The sequence below is a fragment of the Fringilla coelebs genome (genome assembly GCF_963513975.1).
Source record: "Fringilla coelebs genome assembly, chromosome: 9".
NCBI classification, from domain to species: Eukaryota; Metazoa; Chordata; class Aves; order Passeriformes; family Fringillidae; genus Fringilla; species Fringilla coelebs.
Window position 1 is genome coordinate 5,316,592 of NC_140067.1, and position 22,442 is coordinate 5,339,033.

The 22,442-nt window shown below is 43.4% G+C and overlaps 1 protein-coding gene across 1 annotated transcript in view; it reads left to right on the forward strand.

Moving 5' to 3' along the window:
- The first annotated feature begins 1,551 nt into the window (after positions 1–1,551).
- LRP8 (LDL receptor related protein 8) overlaps positions 1,552–22,442 on the forward strand; it is a 169,763-nt gene continuing 148,872 nt past the window's right edge. The window contains exons 1-2 of the mRNA XM_084210968.1: positions 1,552–1,636; positions 2,510–2,629. Of these exons, the coding sequence (XP_084067094.1) occupies positions 1,567–1,636; positions 2,510–2,629 (190 nt within the window). The 5' untranslated portion in view covers positions 1,552–1,566. The remainder of the gene's footprint in view (positions 1,637–2,509; positions 2,630–22,442) is intronic.

Genomic DNA, 22,442 nt, shown 5'->3' on the forward strand with positions numbered 1-22,442 from the left:
TGCTGCTGCTCAGGTGTCACCAGAGAAGTTCACTCAAAAAAATCTCATTAGTGTTGTTTCCTATGAGAGGTATTCAGGCCAAAACAACTGTTTGGTTGATTTTTAAATGAAACAAATTTCCATCAGGAATCAGAGCATTGCTGTGACTGATGCTCTGCACACTCACATCTGTTTTGTACCAGATAGCTTCATTATTGCCTTTGGTTCCACTTCCAATTTCAACTAATAAACTAACTTATAGAAGAGAAGAATGAGGCCATGAATTACAGTAGCTTTATAAATCTGTGTTTTGACACATTTAAAAAAGAGAAATTTGACCTAATGCATTATAAATACCTCATTTGCTTTAAGCAATTATTGTAATCTATCACATTGATGCAGCCAACACAAATATGCGCTACATTTCTCATGCTAAAAATTGTTCAAACAGGCTTGAATAAATTGTTAATACTCTATAAGCTGCTGGTGGAATAGCTCAATGATTAGCTCTTCTCTTCACATGATTCAAACGCATTAGTGGCACTGCTGACTAATGACTTGCAAAATTTTTGTTAAAGACACACGTACATTTTTAAATGGCAGCCCAGTTCTTAAGTCAATGGCATTTCAGGCTGTGAAACTGAAAAGCTTTGGTACACTGGTTTATGTAAAATTAGCGCTCAATTTTTTTTTTAATCACACTCCACATATAATCATGTTAATTCTGTTGTGATGATAGATTCAAGTTACTCTTGAAAAGTATCTTCTCATAATACTGTTACTGAACTACTGTTAATCCTGACTGTATGAAGGAGGTTGTGATGTTAATTAAAGACGGTGAATTGCGTTCTCATCAGCACCGTGCAAATGGAGTGACAAATAAGGCCCCTGATAGCTTGGAAACCATTTGTTATTACTGATCAGACCACATGTGCTTAGGAAGTAGAAAGGGTAAGCAGTCCTTACGAAGAGAGGTGCCCACCTTTAGCATACTTGGTACTTGTCTCACTAATTTTAATACAATTAAGTGGAGATGACCACATCAGTATGGTCATAATGAAACCCCTCAGTGGGAGATCTGTAGTAATGAGGAGAGCACATAATTTGTGACTCGAGGCATTTTAAAGGAGCCCACGTGTTTAATTGGCTTAATAAAATTAAGATCGTGAATGAGGCTGTCATTGTAACAGGGCCACCGAGGGAGGCTCGGGACCTGAAGGCCTGACCCACGCAGACCCAGCAGGGCCCAGGCCCGCCTATCCCAGCGAGAGCTCCGGGGTGACCAGCCCGGCCTGGGAGCGCGGGGCCGTGCCATCTGCGGGGCTTCCTTTCGGTGGCCGCGGGCTGCCGGGGGAGATGTCCCGCAGGTGTCCCTCTGGCGCTCCTCCGGGAGGCGGGATGCCAGCGGCTGCCGCGCTCTCCGGGGCCGAGCCGAGCGGGGCCCGCCCAGCGGGGCGCGTCACGGCGGCGGCGCGGCGGGGCGGGGGCGGCGCCGGCCGCAGTCGGCACGGGGCGGGCAGCGAGCGGCGCGCCGGCTGCGCGCACCCCGCACACGGCGCGCTGCCACCGAGGGAGGGAGCGAGCACCATGTGCCGGCCAGCGCTCGCCCGGCTGCTGCTCCTCCAGCTGCTGCTGCTCAAGCTGCACCTCGGCAAAGGTGGGTCCGGCGCGGTGCGGCCGCTCTCCCTCAGCGCCGGGGTCCCCCGGCCTCAGCGCTGCTGGGGAGGGGGCGAGCGTCCTGCCGGCACGGGCTCCCCGGGATGTGCGGCCGCGGATGTCCGCTCGCCCCGGTGCCCTGCGCGAGGTTTGGGACCTGCGGAGGGCCGGGCACGCTCGGGGGTTGCGACCTGCGGGGGCCGGGCAAGCTCTTCGAGCGGGCGAATGCAGCCCGAGAGCTGGTGACAGGAGCTGCCACCTTTAATCCCTTTCAGAGGGGATTTGTGCCTCATCAGAGCAGCGCGGCACCGAGTCTGTAAAGCAGATTTGCTCCGTTCTCCCCCCGCCCTCAACTTTAGTTGGGTCAGGTCCCTTTTCCCGGGACGGTGCCGGTACCTTTTCCGCCCCGCGCCCCAGGTGTCGGTGCGTTTTGCCTCGGCAACGGATGCGCAGGAGGTCCCAGCATCACTGCGCTTTATAATTTTTCTTTGTCTGTTGTGTTTCGGGTTTAACCATCTTCTATTCCCAGGCTCCTTTTCCCTCCGCCTTTAAAACAATGCGGGGAAGCACGGGAATGGCCCCTTTTATCCCTGCACAAAGCAGCTTCGGGATCGCCGCCGTTCTCCCGCGGAAGCGCGTCTCCCCCAGCCCCGCACCGAGCTGCTGTGACCCAGCGAGCCCAGCCCCAGTCCCGCACCGAGCCGCTGTCTCCTGGCGAGCCCAGTCGCAGCCTTCACTCGGCTGGCGGCGACTCCCGGCGTCTTGCCCGGGTTGTCCGCGGCCGGACCGGGCGGCGAGGCGGCCCCGGGATGCCCCCGCCGCCCGGCCGTGGGAGCGCGCCCCGCTGACCCAGGCGCGGCCCCGTGTCTCGCAGGCGCCGTCAAGGAGTGCGAGGAGAATCAGTTCCAGTGCCGGAACGAGCGGTGCATCCCCGCCATCTGGAAATGCGACGAGGACGACGACTGCTCGGATAACAGTGACGAGGCGGATTGCCGTGAGTATCCGTGCCCCGCACGGGGCGGGGGTGCCGGGAAGGGCGCGCTTCCCAGCTGCGCTGCGCCTCTTTTTTTATGAATGAATGAATGAAGTCGCGCCGTCCCCGGCCGCGGCGCCGATTGGCTGCCGGGAGCAGCAGATCCGTGACGCGGCGCCGCGGGGCAGCGGTTCCTCGCTGCCGGCTCGCCCGGCCCGGCCCGGCCGGGATGCCCGGAGCGCCGCGCGGCAACATGAGTCCGGCGGCAGCCGTCACCTGGCAGCTCCCTGCCCTCCCTCTGCTGTCCCTCGCCTCCAGCAACGTCTCTGCTCAGAGCGCCTCTAAGGAACAGCGCAGTTTGTGTCCTCGGGGCAGTTGGGAGAGATGTTAAACCCCCGAAGAGCCCGTTCTTGGCACCTTAGTGACAGGTGCTCATGTGAAATGTTTCTTACTCATAATTATCCTACAAGATGTGCGGTGGATGTGAATCTTGTGTTTAAATATGTTTGCAGTCAGGGTGACAAGGCAGATAAACAGGTAGCACTGCTTGGTTTGGCAGTGTCAGCCGTTAACACTAATTCCTTCATAGTGTAAGGGAAGAGAGAGCAAGATCTATACTTCCAATCCTGAGAAAATGGCACTCGTCCCTTCTGTGGTTTGGCCCTGGTGCGTGTCAGTGGAAACCCATAAACTCTGGGTACTTTGTAGGGTTGTGCTGTTATAACTTGGCTGTTATTTTGCTTACAGCTTCTGATAACCTGGGAGAACTTGTCTCAGCCATGGAGTGTAAGAAGCATCTGTAAAAGAAATTACAGAGCCTAAATCTTGAAGAGAAGCATCTGTAATTTGTAGTTTAAAATTGCAAATATTGTAGCAAGTACCACATCTCTTGAATTATCTCTGTAGAATAACAGGCACAGAATGTGCATTTAGTGAGTGAACTCTTCAAAGCTCATAGACCCAGTGAATGCATCACAAAAAGAAAGGTCACTGGTTATGTGTTTTTCCATATATGATTTTCCTGTTAACATCTTCCCATGTAAGTCTGTCTGGTGATATTTGGAGTGAAATCTAAGTAGATCAGTTTAAGGAGAGCAGGGATTCCCAAACTCTAAAATTGTAACAAGACATTCCCTGTGAACACCCCGTAACATTTCTTTCTGGTTGCTGTCTTTATTCAGAGGACTTGATTTGCTTTATGTGTGATATTTTTTATGATCTGGGGAGTTAGCAGCATTAATTGAGATATAGAAATGGTTTTTATAGGAATTATAATGGCACTATTTAGAGGCAAATTAGATGTGGAATGTTTCAAATTTCAAATGACTCAGGGATGCTGGGGGTAGCTGAGAGCTACCGTGGCCTCTTGTGTAGCCGTAACTGGGAAAGTTTTCTCAGAAGTGTCTGTGTTTCCCAAGAGAGACAGTAATGTGTGGAAGAACTGAGAATCTCTGAGCAGATATATAATTGTGTTCTTGAAGCCTTCTATTTAAAACCTCTGTGCACTGTGGTCCAAAGGCTTGGTGAGCTCAGGTGACCTGTGGGCAGTGCTTTTGGAGCTGCTTTTCGGAGGTTGGGATCGTGGCTGGAGGAGCATCTTGAACGGATTCTGGACCTGAACTCAACACAGAAGAGTAGGTTTGCGTCCTGAGCTCCTGCCCTGAATGAGTGAGGGGCTCAGTTTCTGGGCTGCTTTTTTATTTTCTCCTTATAAGCAACCCTCTGAGCATTTTGTCAGAAGAGAGATTGTAGAACAACATGCTGTTGAACATCAGCTCAGTGTGGATTGTGCTGTGTTAGAATGCTTATTGCATCTGATTTAGGTTTATTTCAGAGGGGTTTTATAGTTGCTGGCTTTGGGGGTGGTAAAAATATGTTCTTCACTTTAATCTGTATTTGGCATTTATTATTGATTGGGAGTCAGACTACAGAAATTGCTCATGGACTGTTAATTTAGTTCATAAATAGAGAGCTGCAGTTGCTTCTTCAAGCAGGCTGAAAGACAAAAATTACATTTGTCATGCACATTTTTCTCATTTAAATTGTTCTGAACACTTTAATTTTGAAAGTGCATACTGCTTTTCAGCATATGGAATGCTTCGAGCTCTACTCACTGGGTGAAAAAATACATTCCATGTTTTTGCTTCTAGATACCACCTCTGTTTTCGCTGCTATAATAAACAGATATTTATTTCAAAATTATTTTATGAACATATGCAATAGAAGAAACTATTTTGGAAAACTCAGCATGCCAGAGTGGTGATGGAGAGGGAAATGAATATGCAGGTAGCCTGCTGGCAGTGAGTACTGATAAGGACCCTGATAACCTCTGTAATTACTTGATGATTCTTTTTCCCAGAGCTGGTAATGTATTTGTAATAGCTTATTGCTGCTTGTGTATATTCTCCATTTTTAAAGAGACAGGATGGTCTTTATGGTGTGAAGAATTGTTTTCTGAAACCAATTCCTTGTGGTAGATGGTCTAATACACTGGAAAATTTTGTAACCAAGAGTATCTTAAAAAGTTGGAAAGAGTTGGTTTTTTTTTTTTGGCAGGACTCTGTGAGCTTCCTACTAGAAATCGTCTTTGTGCAAGACTGAATTTTTATCTGTTTGCTTTTATCTGTGTTCCCTTTGCGTTGTGTCCCCTGTCTGTAGCTGTTTCCCCCCATCCTCCGAGCCCCCATGATTTGCTGACATCATGTTTTGCATTCTTAGGAGAATGTTTCAGTAATCAAAGTGTATTGCATCCTTGGCATTTGCTTTCAATGGAGTAATCCTTTTCTGTTGTGGCTGGTAGTTCAATTTATCTACCATAGGACCGATGTGTGAGTTGGTACAGCAAACACTGGACCTGAAGGCAGTACTGGTTTTTATGGTGTGTTAGGTTTTTCCAGGACAGGGTCTCTGGGCTAGCAGAAGAATGGTAGCCAAGGAGGCTGCCAGGAAGGGAGGAGACGGTGCTCGTTTGTGTGTAGGCACATGACCTGTGAAGTGTTAACAAGAGAGAAGGAGGAGACACTAATTTGTGTGCATTGTAGAAATATATAAAAATAAAGCAGTAAACAGATTGTCTAAATATGAAGATGCTGTTTTGCTGTCATGTTTTCAGAAAGTTATACCATTTTGAGGAAAGGAAGATAAAAAGGGAGTAGATATGTTCCTTAAAATGTATCTTTGGAAAGGAAGCTAAACTCCGGAGAGATAACCAGTGGAAGTTACATTGTTTGTACTGCTGGGGAAATCAAATTTTAAGCTTTGGAATTAGAAACCTTGGGTACCTATTGCAGAGTTTAAACCTGTCCTAAAACTGTTTGTTGTGCTCTATGCAAAAGGGTTTGCTTGGGCTCAGTCCAGTCTGTGTAGGCCTGGAAAAACAAAATCCTGGTCACAACTTAGAGATTTCAATGCCGCAGTCTGTACTAAATGTGGTCCATACAATGAGGGCAGGGCCCCAGGGCAGTTCTGAACGTGATTTCTGTTGATGCATTTTAGTCCTTCTCCATGATACATTTTCCTCTTTGGAAACACTGGAAAGACTCTTACAAGCTGGTTCAGACAATGCTTGCAGATACACAGTCATCAAGACATTTTTTGTAATGGTACAGCAGCAACTTTATAAAACATCAAAGCTACTTTTATTGGGGGGGGGGGGGAATGTCCATGGTACAGCAGCAACTTTATAAAACATCAAAGCTACTTTTATAGTGGGAACAATGTCCATTTTCTGAGGAACAGTGTTTTAGCAAAAGCATTCTTTGCTGAGATACTCAAAATGTGGGATACTGGCTTTTTTCTGTGTCTCCCTCAGGAAAGGTGGAGGCTGCAAAGCCAGGTCAGGCTAGGGATGCATGTGCTGCATGTTCAGAGTGCTGCTTCTGTGTGACACATCACCCAGAAGGGAAAATCCTAGAGTGCTGTTCTGAAGGGGGAGTGGCTCTTGGAGGCTTTTTCCCCAGCTTTACAAGTTTATTCCTGCTTGCCATTGTAGCCAGCAGAAAACAAGGAAGACCTTGCAAACAGCTGCGAGATGTAATATATTTGATGCAAAATAGGAGCTCTTACTTTGATAGCTGTTTGATTTTATTTTTATGATGTAAATATGATTTATTTTAACCCAGACCTGAGTGTGGGCAAAAGAGACTGGAGGATCTCTGCTTAAGTGTTTCATTGTTGAATGACACTAAATGTGGCAAAGAGTGTAGTTGCAAAAAGCAATCAGTAGCTTTACCAGTTTCCTAAAATTAAACACAAGCTGCAGGACCATTTCAGCTTTGTAATACCTGCCTGCAGGGGGACACAGCCAAATGCAGAATTACTATTTCTTGTTTAAAGCTCCATTTTCCACCTTTGCACTGCTATCCGTTCTGTGGTGTTGCTTGCTGGTGAGGACTGCTCATGGGGATATTTTATAGACAGGGTTGAGGCTGCCTCAGGTATGAGATGCAGTCTGAAGGGAGTTACTGTTTCAAAAGCTGTTCCCATGTGTACAGAATGCAGGGTAAACATGTGGCATCAGCAAACCTCCCCTACTCAGCCCTTGCCTGCCTTGTGGCTACAGAAGGTGCTGTGTAGCTGAGACCCATTTCCTTTGCAATTGGGAGGAAGAAGGACTCCAGTGCTTCCACTGGCTTTGTACAGAGAGTCTGCAGAGTTTGACTCCTGCTGCCTGTGTGGAAGCCCAGGAGGCAGCCTCATGGTCTCTATGCTTTTCAGTTTAGGTTTCACTAGAGCTGGAATTTGGGAGTAAAAACATATCAAAAAAGCCCATTTGAAAACTAAATTCTGGATCCTGTGCAGAGTTAAGTGTGGTCTGGGTGGCTTTGAAGTGCAGGACTGTAATGCTGTGCCAGGCTTGCAGCTTTTGGGGCGTGACCAAGTGACACAGCAGGCACTCACAATGCCACATGTATTCTATAACTTTTTGTCCTCTGTTATGCATTGCTCCAATTTCTCTTTCTGTTTCGTATTGAGCCAGTGTCCTGTATGCTGAGTGATTGCTGCCTGCCCCCCTGAGATCCTGTGCATGTCACCACGTGGAATTTAGGGTTCCTTGACATATGCACGGTCATATGCTCTTGATTGTGTCAGTGACATTTTAACTGTGTTGCGTGGCCAGCTTGCATGCTTATCCCAAAACTGGAAGCACTAGGAAGACTGGTGTTGAGAGGCAGGACTTGTTTGCTTTTCTGTGTGGCTGCTGCCTGCTTGTCCTGGTCTGTACTGGATTCATGTCCAGCTTATGCTCAAAACCAGTTTACTGACTTCTTGTGTTCCACAGTGAATGCTTTTATTCATTTATCTTCATTTTTCATTATATTCATTTTTCATTATTTTCATTTTTCATTCTTGTTGTCTGCTCTGAAAAAAAATAACTTGCATGGTTTTGGTGTCTGGATTATCTTCCTTGTTAGTGCAACCTGCTGCAACTTTTAGGTAGAAAATCAAGTTTTAAGCACATGGCCTTCTCCATTTCCCTATTTCCTGGGACATTTTCTTGAGCAATATTATTTATGCAGTTTTATTTATTAAGCAGTCTAGATGCAGACTGCTTTCCAGAAGGTGTTGATTTGCTGTTACTCCTGCTCATAGTCTGGGAAAGAAAGAGAGAACTGAGATGGGACCACTGAAAAGGCAGAAGAGAGCTTGAAGAGCTACTGGGGACATGGTTACTGAGGGAAGTGAACTTGGTTTTATGGAGTGCTGCTGTGCTACAGCAAGAAGGCACGAGAGTTGCTCTAGATACAGTTACAGAAATGAGCTGTGAGCTGAAAAACTTTCCTGAGGTCAAGGAGAATGGGAATAGTGTTTATAATGATTTAGTTCAAGAAGGAAATTATGAAAGTGCAGTTGAAACCAACATGACTTGGTTTGTTTATCAGAGAGCTCAGAGCTGTCATTTCAGAGGATAGAAGCATATTCTACATGTTGAGCCAGGGTAAGTAAATTTCATCCAAAGCATTTTAATATATAAAGATAAAGAAGCTGTGGCTGCCCGTCCCTGGCAGTGTTCAAGGCCAGGCTGGCTGGGGCTCTGAGCAACCTGGTCTAATGAAAGGTGTCCCTGCCTATGCCAGGGGGTTTGGAACTAATGGTCTTTAGAGTCCCTTCCAACCCAAACCATTCTGTGATTCTATGAAAAGTCAATGCAGACCAGTTCTCTTGTGTCTGCAGGGTTCTAGACCCAGGCTTAGCACAGGTTAGAGATGTGATTTCTAACTGATTGATGTTAAGAGTGGAAGATACTTAGGATAATTTAATATTAATCAGAAAGTGTTCCAAAGTTTATTCAAATTGCAATTATGAGTCCAGAGGAACCAAGTGTAATGTGTTGGTCAACACATTTATTTGATACATCTACACTAAGAGATTGCCAGTGCTAGAAATAATAAGCTTTCATGACTCCATTGTGCACCTAAAGGACCATTAAACACTCTGTTACACCTGAAAATGTCTAACCATTATTGATTCCCTCAGCAGACTCCCAGCTTTTGTTTCTGCTGGCCTTTTCAATACCATCAGCTTTTTGAATTCACTGACAAATCTACCATGTCTTTGGTGTGCCTCAGAGACTGATGTTCTGTTAGGGATACATTTGTGGTAGGATTTATTTGGTGTGAAGTTCTCCTGATCCTTTTACTGGTGTCCTTTTCTTCTCTACAGCTTTCCCATTTTCCTGCAGCTTTTCCCTGGTAATTTCAAAGATGCTCTCAAAGCATGCTGTTGCTCAGTTCTGCTTTTCTGTGTTGTTACACTTTTCTGTATCTGCCTTATAAAATGCTGTAAATCAATTGTTCTTTCATTTTTTCCTTTGCCCAGGATAACAAATCAGTAAGTTGAGTTTGGGTGATGGAGATGAAGATGTGGGTTGCTGCTTGTTGTCTTGTGCAGTAGCATGTCCTTGGCAGAAAAGGAGTCTGCCTGCTCTGGTGTGCTCTGCTCCCAGGGCAGACAGATGCTTTCAGCCAAAGGGAAACCCTCACTTATTTATGGTGCATGTGCAGGAAGTGTTGGAAAAGTTGAATGTCATTTTTCTAACTCTATTTTCTGTTAAAATTAATAATATGTAGATACCCACAAGGGAAGAGAAAAGGGTAAAAGGCCCTATGACAAAGTTAATGCAGATTTTCTACTCTGTAAGAAATTCTGTCTGAAATGCAAGTGATAAAAACCTGATTAGACTTTAGAAATTACAATAGTACTGTAAGCTAGTTGAAAAATAAAACTAAACCCTTGCACACTGAAATATTTTCAAAAGCCAGATTTTAATGTGCAAGAAGCCAGAAGATTTTTAAAGCAGGGTTGTGAGCTCTGTCACTGATGGCCTCTCAGGGTGAGATATCCTGTTTCTTGCCATAGTAATGATGCCCTGGTAGACTGTGCTTCTGTTCCTGGCAAGACCCATGACTTTTCTTCCCAGAACTGTGGCAGATCTGGCAGCACTGTGCCTTTTTCCCCATGAAGAGGTGAATAAATGGTGTTAGAGCTCTTCTGCTCCAGAGTGACTCAGCTGTACCAGAGTCAGCAGCTGAGCCAAGAACAGAAATGAGGCCTCCTGCCTACCAGTCCAGTGCTCAACACACACAACTGCTCCTTGCAGAGGTACCTGTTGGACAAGTGGAAGGGTTTCAGTTTTTCCTCCAGGTTTCCTGGTTTCTTTCAGCCCAAGCTAAGGCCTGGCAGTCAGTCTAACCTCACACTTAATGCCAAGAGCAAGTGTTAGAAGCTAGGAGAGAACAGGATTTATAGCTGGCTTGGAGCAAGGCTTACAAGCCTTTGGGCTGCAGCCATGTAAAGTGAGTTTTATTGCCAATTTTTTTTCCTTAGATGTTCTGTTTCTGATACTTCAATATTATTTAATGCATTATTAATATTTATTAAATGCTTGAGAGCATGTGTGGCACTGTACCAGGACCAGAGCAATGAGGGACTCAGTTTCCATGGCAGCAGGAACACAGTCCTGTACTTTCAGAACCAGAAGGGCTCTTTTTGGCAACTGCTCTCTGTGCTGTTGTGATTACTTTTTAAAGATAGATATATTATTTAACATTGAATTCATTAATGCTGCAGAATTTTTTCCATCCTGAGTGAGAATTTTGCCTGCTGTAAGTTTCTTTATCTTTTTCTTGAGTTCTTGATTTGTTTCTGTATCTTCTGTGGGTGTCATTTCTTTTACTTGCAAAATAGTGAAAGGAGTGAAAGTGTGTATTGAAAATTCATAGTAATAGGTGGAAATTTTATCTTGATTTTGGTTAAATTTGAAGTGTTACATTGTTGAAGACTTTTTTCTTTACATGTAGCATATATTTATCAATTAAAATAATTGTTGAAGAAACTGGTGTGTACAACTGACAGTAAACTTTTAACTCTACTATGTCCCTCATTTAGATAACTGCTCCAGTTCCAGGTTTTAACTTTGTATTTTATTTTAACTGGCCTTGTTTTATACTTTTTTCATGCTGCCATCCTTGATATGTAATGTGTAGTGGGATGTACACTGAGGTGATACTTTGCTTCATTTCAAGGGGTGAATTAAACTTTTTGTCTTTGTCCTGCTCTGCATTACCCAGTTGAAGTTTTCTGTCTGTCTTTGCTTTCCATGTGTGAATGGGATTAATTTCTTTGGCTTTTTTCTGTTTTTGTTGATCTAGGTGAGTAAGGTTGTAGGCATCTTTCCAAATGTGTTGCATGAGTCTCCTACGATAGATCCCAGCTGCTTGGCTTGCTGTTTGAGCAGTGATTGTATATCAGTAAACATTGCTAGATTTACTGGATGTGTTCCATCCAGCTATGATGCACTCTGTGAGATCCAGGGAGTAGTTAAGACCGTAAAAATCAACTACAGCAGGAGTAGTGAATATACTTGCACTGAGAATAAGAAAAAGAAACTTGCAACTGTTCCTGTAGACTTTTCATCGTGAATCACAGTTGATCTATAGAGCTACTTATAAACAGAGAGAAATGGCCCAGTTTCTTTGATAGCAAATGTCAGTGCTGACTGATATAGGCCAAGAAATACACCTCCTGCCTCTGTAACTCAGAGCTTCTATTCTTGTTTGTGTGGTTGTGTTACGCTCATTACACATTTGTCATCCCGTGGCTGCTTAGCAGTTCAGCTTTCTATGAATCTTCCCATGAAAGTGGGCTAAGTATTATCTGAGGAATGTGAAAAATTGATGCTTGGGGAAGTTACCCTCTGCCCAAGGCTGTAGAGTGATTCAGCAACTCATTGTGGACATTAGTGACTCATGAAGAAAGTCCCCAGTTTCTTTCTTTCAGATCTTCTATCATGTTGTTTTGCACAGATAATCATGTTCCTTGGATTAAATGACTGCTCAAGGATTTAGCCTTTGCTTTTGTCGTATACAGTTTGTAAAATATTCAAAAAAACCCCAGTGTTAAGACAACTCACTGTTTCAAAAACTTTAGCGATGGTCAAGTGCAAGAAATGTTTCAAATGTCTCACTTCTTGTATTTAGTATTGGACACAGAAAATACAGGTGCTTGAGAAGGAGCATAATATTTTTGTGTTCCAAAATGAACTTTATTTTTGTACATTCCAGCAGATCCTGAAGCATAGCCTGTGTACAGACAGACATCACTGCAGCCACTTCTTCAGCTGGCCAAAAGTGCCTGTTGTCAGACTGTACACCATACTTTTAGATTGGTAAAGAAGCTCTTTCCTTTTTAAATTTCATTCAAGCCTCCTTCACCTCCTGCCCACACCTTGCTGTTATCTGAGCACAAACTACTGAACTTATCACCTGTGTACCCATTCCTACATAAATTATTAGTGACATATCATTTTTCTGGAAGGAACAAAGATAACTGAGGGAGCTTAATTTTTTATTGCTTATTTTATTACTCTCTTCCTTCTTCCTTTCTCATGTAAAACAGCAAAGATACGATTGCACAACTCTGAAGTTTGCACAAGGTGTGCTCTGTAGGTGATTTAGGATGTGTAACCTATATGGGAACTGCTCTTTGGCACCTGGTAAATAAGGAGTTTCAGAGGGAACCTCTGGACCAATCTCTGCCAGAATCACATTGATGTGTTGAAATTGCTTTACTTCAAGCTCTTTGGTGGATGATTTCTGTTCCACCTTTTCACAAGAGCTCTTTTAACACAGAAATCTGTCCTATTTTTTATAAAATAATGTGTTATGTGTATTTGCCCAAGGTGCCAGTGTGTGTGTTGATCCCTGAAGTTAAATTAGGATTAAGGAGCTGCATTGACAGGTGTTGAAAAGAATCATATCTGTCCAGTTCTTGACTGCAGGGTCTCTTGATTGTGGCATAGCACTTCAAAGAGAGTGAGTGTAGAGCAGGGGAGAAATCCTGGGACACCCTTTTCTAGAGGGGAAATTATAGATAAGGTATTTAATTTTTCTCCATGATTGTGGACAAGCCCATGCCTGAGCAATATGGAGCCTTTCTCAGGCTTGCACACAGTGTCTTATTGCCTTGCTCTTCTTCCAGTCTTTCCCCATGAGTTGGGCCATTAATTCTCATGGCTCTGTTTCACAGAGTGCCCATCCTCAGCAGCAATGCACAAAGCCTTTGTTAACACCTTCCCTCGCTCAGGCATTGCAGGAAACTCTGCAAAGCTTGGCTGAGAGCTGCAGCACTTCTTCACATTTGATTATGCATACAACCATGTGAATATTGCAAGCCTTTATTTGTGTTAATGCTCGTAGAAGGGATTAATAATTCCTGCACAAATGCTGTACTTCAGCTGGCAAGAAGCAGCTAGGTTCACTTTGGCCAGATCTAATTACTTAATTTACAGTATTTTTATATTTTGAGACTGAAATGCAGGTTGAGGCTGCCAGGGTGACAAATGTTGGAGATTCCAACTCCAAGATGTGGAGCTCCACACCTGCCTACTGTTGACTCCAATTCAGGGCTGTTGGGCACTGGGAGGTGCACTGGCAAGCAATGCCCTGAGAGATGTGTGATCACAGAACAAAAGCCATTGCTGTCACTGAACAGTTTTGATGCTCCAGCTTTCAAGGTCAGGATTAAGATATTCAGCACCATGGGAGATGCTGCATTCTTGCAGCAAGACTCAGGGCTGTGCTGGGGATTATGGAGTCCTTGGCTTACAGGGCTCTTGCCCTGGCAGCTTCATCCCTGCCTGCTCAGTACACTAGAGGAGTGTTTCAAGAAAACCTGAAACTAAAATATCCTTTTCGTAGAATGCTTTCTTTCCTTTTCCAAGCAGGCTGGATAGCTGTCAGTGAGTTGTCCATAATAATAAGGGTTGAGCAGTGATCTTTGTTGCTTACTGGTTCCTTTTCTGAGCCATGTTGTGCAGGCTTCATCATCATATCACAGGGTTAATTTTGGAATGCAAAAAAGATGCTTCTCTGACAGTGAAAAGCACCGAGGGGGAGGAAGGCAGCCAAGTACAGGACCTAATTTCCCCCCTTCCTACAAAAGTGTTTTTTTCTTCCTGTGGGGGAGTGTGAGTTTGAATGTGGCATTAGAAACATATTCAGCGAGGGGTTTAGGGCAAAATCTTGTTGTGTTGTTTTTGAAAAGGGTTCTCTCCTTGCTACTTGTTTCTACTGAAGCCATGTGGGATTAGGTTTCCTGAGAGGAATAAACAAACCTGGTGAGATCCAGACCAACAAACTGGAATTCCCTTAATTTAATTTATGGCCGTTTTTTGTGACTGAGGTACACCCGAGAGCTGTATCACCTTTTCTGGAGGTGGCTGGGGATGAATTTCCTGTAGATGAAGCGTTTTGGTGCATCAGCTTGACCTTTTTCATAGAAAAAGGGCATGTGTAAATGTCACTTTTCTACAGTAATCAGTTGGGATTATCTGCCATTGTGTTGGATTTTTTCCTCTGCTTTTATAATAGCAGAGATTTTTACAGCACTTTGACATGCAAGAATGATGGAGGTTTCACTGCCTTACACTGGATAAATTCTTGTCAGTAGATGGGAAGGAGATGATTCATACCTATTAGGACTCTGTGTGTGAGAGAGTTATATTTCTTATTGGATGTGAAGTGGAAGATGGAGGATCTCATTTCACTCATGCTGTTAGAATCCAAAATGCTACATGATGAGTGTCTTGGGATTTGGGGAAGATATTTGCCGTGTGTTCCGCTCTAATTAATTGCGATGTTTGCTGGGGGTTCCTTATTACTTTAATCTGCGGACAGCACCGTTCTCTGATGGTGAAAGTTGAAGAGAGAAAACATCTTGTCTGTGTGAGGGCTCAGTCTGATCTTGCTGCTGCAGAAGTCTCTGAGGAAATGCTGATTGGTTATTTTAGATTGCTGACAAAACTTGGCTCTGTAGCTTCAGAGCACAGACCTGACTCTCCCTGCTGGCGTATTCTGTTGAGATTGACATCTCATAGCTGGAAAAGCTGCTGCTGTGGGCTCAGAAGGGCTGAAAGGAGATGGATCTGTGTGGTCCATGAGGTCCTGCCAAGAGAAGAGCCCTAGCTGGCTTTGTTGAGCATGGGGCTGTGTCCACATAGCTGAGCTGGCCGGGGCTTCTCCACAGGGCCACCCTCCCCAGCCAGAGCTTCACCTCGCGTACATTTTGTCTCCTGAGCCTGTGAAATAATGGTGAGGGGAACAGTGTTGGCATGGGAATATGCTGGATAAAACGTGAATTTGAGGGGATATTTCAAGGGATCTTTGTTCCTTCATAGTTACAAATAGTCACAACTGACAGTAAGAAACCTTTGCAAACTCAAAAATCAATGGCTGCAGACCTGTGGTGTTCACAAAATGTTTTCTGCAGTGGTTTTCACCAGGGTATTACCCTGTCTTTCTTTTAGCCTCCAGAAGTGCATAGAAAATCATTGTGGAGCTACAATACAAGTTCTGGCCTTGGACCACTGTTTTGTTCCAAGTGAGGATTAACTGCTCTCTAATTCTGTTTTAGGGGTGAAAGTACAGCTTCATTCCATTCCTGATCTCATGCATCCCCCAGCTACAATGTTGTGTGAGAACTTGCTATTGGCAAGCCATGAAAATAGAAACCATCCATATTTTATTGACCATTCAGTCTGTCTCCAGTACTTCTTTTGCTTGTGTTTCCCAGTGTCCTGCTGAAGGAATGATCAATTGCAGGCATATTTTAGTCTGTGAGACTCCTAGTTTAATAATCTTGCTTTCAATTTGGAAGGTGTAAAATTGCTCTCTTAGGCTGCTTAGTCTGCATTTGCATCTCTGCTCTTTGGGGAAGGGGCCAAGCTTGCTCCAGTGGATGGTGTGTTATTCTGTGGCTAAAGCAAGTTCTTCCTGTGCTAAATTTCAGGTTTCTCTTCTTTCTGGACCGGAAAGACCCAGAGCTCTCAGTGTGGTACAGGTGCATTGTGTAGGCCTGAATTTTCACAAAGGAAGTCTAGAAGTGCAGGAGATCACAAGGTTAACATGATATTTAAATTTTATTGAGGATCTGCTTATGGCAGGAGAATTCTCATTGTGGCTTTGACTTAGCCAGTGCCTGTGGTGCTCACCTTGCCCTGAACAGCACAGCAGCTAAAATTTCTCCAGGCTTGACTCACAGTTTGCAGTGTTACCTGTCACAGCAGGAATAGACCCGAGGAATATGAGCAGTGTTACTCTGTCCCAACATATAGAATTATTACTTGGGCTGAGTATTCCCAATTAAAGCTCCTTGCCCTGCCTGACAATATTGTATCCACAGCTGAATATGGCTTGGAAAGTCTCAATATTATTGCTTTAATCCACTTATGAAAAAACTTGAAGTTCATGTTCTGGTTTAGCTATTGTGCAATATATTCAACTGACAAAAAAAAAGCAAAGCAAGAACACTCCAACTCTGAGCCATTTGGAGAGGTGGTTTTTCCTGCTAAGCTACAGGCTATTAGATTGCACAGCAGAACTCTTGGTGAGTTTAGAGTTTATTGTTGCTGTGTGGGTATTTAGTGAGTCAGTGTAAACCTCTTTAATTCTGTTACGTCAGTAATGCAACTTTCATCCTGCTTTTTCAGTACCATTTCTCAGGTAACATTAACAGGATTTGCATGTAATATATAGGTACTAAAACACTTCCAGTGTATTTGTAATATAATAGGTACTTCCTGTAATATATAGCTAGTAAAACACTTCCAGTATATTTGTAATATAATAGGTACTTCCTGTAATATATAGGTACTAAAACACTTCCAGATTCTTTTGTTTGACTGCAAAAATGGGCAAGAAGAATTGCCAAATGTGAGTAGGCACTTTCCATCTCTATCACTGCTGTGCACTTGTTTAGAAGTGTATGAACTTGATGGAGATTTGCTTTGATGAGTTTTTGCCAGGTTAGCCTTTTGTTCCAACAGCATTATGTCTAATTACAGTCAAATAAACTGCCTTGGAATTTTCCAGCATGCTGTCTCTCCTCTAGATGAAGAGCAGGTAATCGTGACTCAGTCCTGCCAAATCTATTCTATTACAAAGAATTTCTAGGGAGGTGGCTGTAGAGTAAATCTGTACTGCTCTTGCAAGGATCTTTGCTCATGAAGGCCAATCCAGGGAAAGTTTTCAGGGGGAGCTGGCAGGTGAGGGCCAGGCCTGCTGAAGGGTCATTTGGGTGCTTTGGACAATTCTGTCCTCAGGTCTTCACTGGAAAAGTGCCTCCCTGCAGGGAGCTTGTAGTGTCAACCTGTGTGATTTGGCTCCTCACCTTTGCATTTACTTATTGTTGGTATTTTCCATGGAATTGGCTGCATGCAGGAAACTCCTGCTGTCTATGCAGAGACGTGGGAGGGTGCAGCTGCATGTCATGAAGGTGCTTCTCTGCTGCAATAAGTAGAAATAGGAAAGTAAAAATGCCTCTCTACATGTCTGATTGTTAGTGGAGCGGATAGGCCCCAAAAGTAATACTAAGGTTATTCTGCAAATGCCTAGTTTTAAAAATGAAGGCAAGAATTCTCATTATAGTCATTGAGGGTATGCATCGAGGGCAGGGTACCTAGCTGTATTAAAATGTGCCTGATCAGGCAGGGGCAGGGACTTGGTATAAAAGCCCTTTGTAAGCTTTCATTGACAGCCTCCTTCAGCTCTCATTTTCCCAATCTGCCCTCTTGTGAGATGGGGAAGTGGTTTGTCTTTATTTTTGTAGAATAGTGTAGTCGATAAATGGTCAAAAGAGTAGAACAGGAGCTTGGTATTGCTGTTTAGTTAAATGTGTGTGCTTGCAAACAAAATCAGCAAGTTGGCATTTGGTCAAGAGAAGCAGCTTTCAAGTTTAGAGGGACGGACTTCTGAATCCAGTAAGAATATTGAATGCAACCCAGATGGCATCCTGGAGGGAAGTTCTGTGGCATCAATTAGCTTGGAGGTGACCATGCTTCCAGCCAACTGTGAGTTACTTGGCAGCTTGCCACTTGACTGCTAGTGAAAATTCAAGAGCAATGAGATGAATAAAAGTTCCTCAGAGACAAAGAGAGAAAGATGTCTTCACTTGAGAAAAGAGATTTGTGGATACTATTTCTTAAATAATTTAAGTTGTCTGCTTTTGTACAGCCACATATTTCAGCCTCACTTATATATGTTTCTTTGCTGACTTTGTGTCTGTAAACCCATTTAAAACTTCTCTCAAATTTCACATGTAATTTGTTCTGAAGAAGGAATCTGCAAAAAAGAGGGCCACCAGTAGCTGGACCAGTGCCCACCAGTGCCCTTGTAGCTACTAGAAAGTGAGCTTAATTTAACATTTCCCTCTGGAAATGATGTTCTTATCTAGATTTTAGGACTTCTGTATTTCTGCTAAGACTAAATGAGGTTTTTGCGCTCTGGACTCAGAAAGAGCTGCCAAATCATGAAGAAGTGGCTGCATTGTAATAGATTGTATTAGCAGAGTTTCAGATCATCTCACTGAGGACTGAGTCTAAGGAGCAGTAAGAATAAACACTCATATGGGACAGATGTGATTTATGTGATAATAGAATGAGCTGGGACCAGATTATATTCCCTTTGAGTTTGTTCATCACTAACAGAAATACTTCTGCATGGCTTTTCATTTTTTAAAAAAAGTTAATTTTAAAGGGACTTGAAATTATCTGGGTGTCTCAAGTGCCAACATTTCAGATGTCTTTTGCATCTGTGCAGTGAGGGATAATTAGGTTTGTAGAGCAGATGTTGTGGAAGCCTGCACTGCAGCATGCCTGCCTGTTTCTGGCCACAAAGATTTACTCCTGGGTGTACTTGCTTTCTTTTTATGTAGGAGAATGGCAAATTCCCAGTCTTCTGTATGCAGTAAGAACTTCAAGATCTCATACCAGATTTAAGCTGCTTCACTAAGAGCTTTAGAAATGAGTGGTTTTACTCTTAAGAATTTATTTCAGCTGCTTAGTACTGAGTTTTTACTCTGCACCGAAATGGGTTGTGGGTTTTTCAAAAAGAGCAGAAGTGTTTGCAAGGAAGTACTGATGGTGAGATTCTTCACTCTGTTCTCCTGAGAGAAAACAATTTGAAACAGTCCCCATGGAAAACAGAATGATACCATTATCCTAGAATTGCATTCTGTTGTGTACAGCCTTGTGTGGTGCTGCTTGCTAAAGGGAGAAAAAGGATTTTATAAACAGCCAGATAGGAGCAAGGCTATGAACTGTAAGTATGGATGTATGCTAAGAGTGACCTAGGACTGGTTTTATACACTACAGACTGTTCTTCATGGCACTTTCTGGTCTGGAGATGTGGTTTTGCTTAGTTTTATCACACCACACAAGGTTGTGTGCTTCTCCCAGTATAGCTGTTTATGAAAAAATCTATGTTTTGATTTTGAAAGCATTTCATGTAAAATGCTATTAAGTGTAGGTTGCCTTTTTTATCAAAAAGTTACATCTGAGTTTTTAATGAACTGACAATATTATATGCAGAGGTGCTTTCCCTCATCATGTGTTCCTGTTTGTCACAGACAGAGGCTTAGGGAGCTGCTCTTCTGCCTTTCAAAGGTCACCATTTGCTTTCCTTCTGGGGGATGTCAAGGCTCTTTCAAAAATGACTGCTGGGTCACTCCTCCTGGCTTTACTCCTATACAGCACCTGGGTTTGTTTTTACAACTTCAGAAAGATGTGGTACCAGAAACAACAACAGCTTCAAGGAAGGACCTGGAGACACAGCACTAAAAAATTTAAGCTTTCAAAGCTTCCCAGGAGTGCATGTATATATGGAAAAATATTCCATGCTCAAAGCAATACAGACAGTTGTATTGGGGTGTGCTTTCAACTGAGAATCAGAAATGGGCACGAGTTTCATATTTGTCTTACTGATGCTCAGTTGGGTCAGTTATGTTCCCGTTAAGAGCAAACTCATCTTCAGTTTGAAGTTACTGGAAGTGTCAGGGATTTCCTCGATATGGTTCTTGCTTTCTTAGTGACTACTAAAGGAAGAAGCTTGAGCAAGCACTCCCAGGCATTTTACAAGGAAAGCCAAAGCAAAAAGTTATTTTTAGATCTGATTTTTTAAAATGCCTGCTGAAAAAGCTTTCTCTGCTTTGCATAAGAATGAACCTGCAATCAGATCCTTATATAAATAAACCCTGAAGCTCACTCAATCAATATTTTGTTCCTCTCTTGGCTCATGTGGAATAAAATCACAGAAGAGCTAGTTAGTTTTCACAATTAATGCTGATCTTGCAACAACAGTCACGATTTTAAGAGTCACCTGATGTCTCTACAAAGTCCTGGTCAAAGAATTTTCTTTCTCCAGAGGTTGTGTTGTCATAGCACTCTCTGCTCTGAGGATTTTATTTTTCATATCACTTTTGTCAGAATCACGTTTCTCCTCTTTAAATGTCGCAATAATTTGGAAGTAGTCTTGACAACTGAGTCATCTGAGTGACTTTCCTCTCATCTCTCATACAGGGTGAATCCTCCTTGTGCTTGCTGCACAGGAACATTCAATTCCTTCCTCTCATTTACTTCCAGTGGTTTCTGCAGTTCTCTCTCAGGGGCTGTGAGAGAAGAGAGAAGCAAATAAATATGGCAGAGGGTTGCTATGAATATACAATTTCTGTTTCTGGCAAAGATCAAAGTCTGTTTCAGTTTTCACTTGATCTTTCCAAAGAATCCCTCCAAAAGGTTCTATTATCTTGTCAGAGCTGTGCTCCAAGGGTACTGGATGAACTATCAAAACCCAAAGCACTCCAGACCTTCCCCACATGCAACAGCAGCTCTGCAAGGAGGAGTGGGAGCAGTGCCCTGTTCCTCCTTTGGGCAACAGCAGGGAGATCTTGCAAGGGGCACTGTAATATTTTAGTACCTGCTGGGACAGTTTATTTTCTTTTGATCTCTGAGGCAGAAAAGTCTCACAAAGCTGTAAAGGACTTAAAATTTGGAAACTCAGCTGCTGATCGTCAGCACCAATAGCTGAACTTCGAATCCAAGGCAGCCAAATGTGTCTGAGGCTAACACACATTTTATATTGGGACATTTCCAGATAGAAGAACATTAATCTTCAGAGTAGAACAGATCTTGATTTAACCTCTGGGCCCTCTAGAGTGTCTCTTGGGGTGCTGTGTTATTGGTCAGTATAAAAAGTCCAATTTAATCCTCAGTAAGAATTTGAACTTTTGTGACTTTCACATTTCAAATTTCAAGCTCTGCTCTCCTCTGGGATTATCTGGTGTGGGTTTATGCAGGAGCTGGGAGGACATTAGTTTTTCCATTAACATGTGACAATTGCTCACGCTCCTCTCTCTCTTCCCCCTCCAAGGTTTTTGGCATGGTACTGCATTCCTATCAAGTCATTGCTCTTGGGCTCATGAGTTTCCTAATCTCATGGGACATTTTAAGTTTGATTTTTCATCATGGTGGGTACTACTTGGTGGTTTTGTTGAATATCTGATCTGAGTTTCTTTAAAATGCTTTTCATATTTCATAGGAATGACATAAGGAGGACTCTCCTCTTACCCTCTGGTCTAGTGGTAACTCAGCAGCTGCCTGGAATTCAGGTCAAGTGGCCCAGGGTGATGGGTGCTGCTAGTCCCAGGTACAGAGACCAGAAAAGGTAATGTGTGACCTGGAGAAGGACATCTGTTCTCTGCTCTGTTCCTATATTTAGGGTCATCTGGCCATCTTTGCTTCTACATCTGCAAACAGAGCAGTGACAGAATCTCCCCTGCAGACCTGTTTTGGCAGCACCAAAACCAGAGGGGAAATGTGGTTTGTTTTTCTTTGCCTTTGAAATCCTCCTTCAGAAAGGGAGCAGGACATGGGGCAGAGCTTAGGGAAGAAAAAGCTGTTGGTGAGTTCAGCCTCTGACCACTTCCCTCCCAAGCAGGAGTGACACTTTTTGGTGACTGCTTCCACTGACTAGAGATTAAGCAGTATTTTAAGTGCAAAGTATTTCATAGGCAATTGTCAAACCAGAGCTATCCAGCTATATCTTTTGGGTGTTTGATAATGTCATCAATAGGATCTCCATCTTTCCAGTCTGAATCCTCACAGTAACGTTTCAGGACTTGTAACTTCTTTCTCTTCTATTTTACTTTAGTATTACACAAACTTTTGGTCTGGTGCCTCATCTGATTACCTCCCAGTACTCTTCTGAGATGAGAACCTGAAAAGCACAACCAATCCATGACTCTAATGCCACTAATTGCAACTAATAATTGTGTTTAAAAGCATTCTCACAAGCAATTCCAGACCCAGCCTAACAGGGATTCTGGTTTGTGCTTGAAGCTATATAGGTATTCTGATTGGGCTGTCAGTGCATCTCTGACCACCACCAAACAGGATCTGTGCACAGAATTTGCTTTCCTTCAGTGAGGATGCCAATTCAGAGCTCTCTCATACAAGCTGTCATCTGAATCTATTAATAAAGTCCCTATAAAGATGATAATCTTT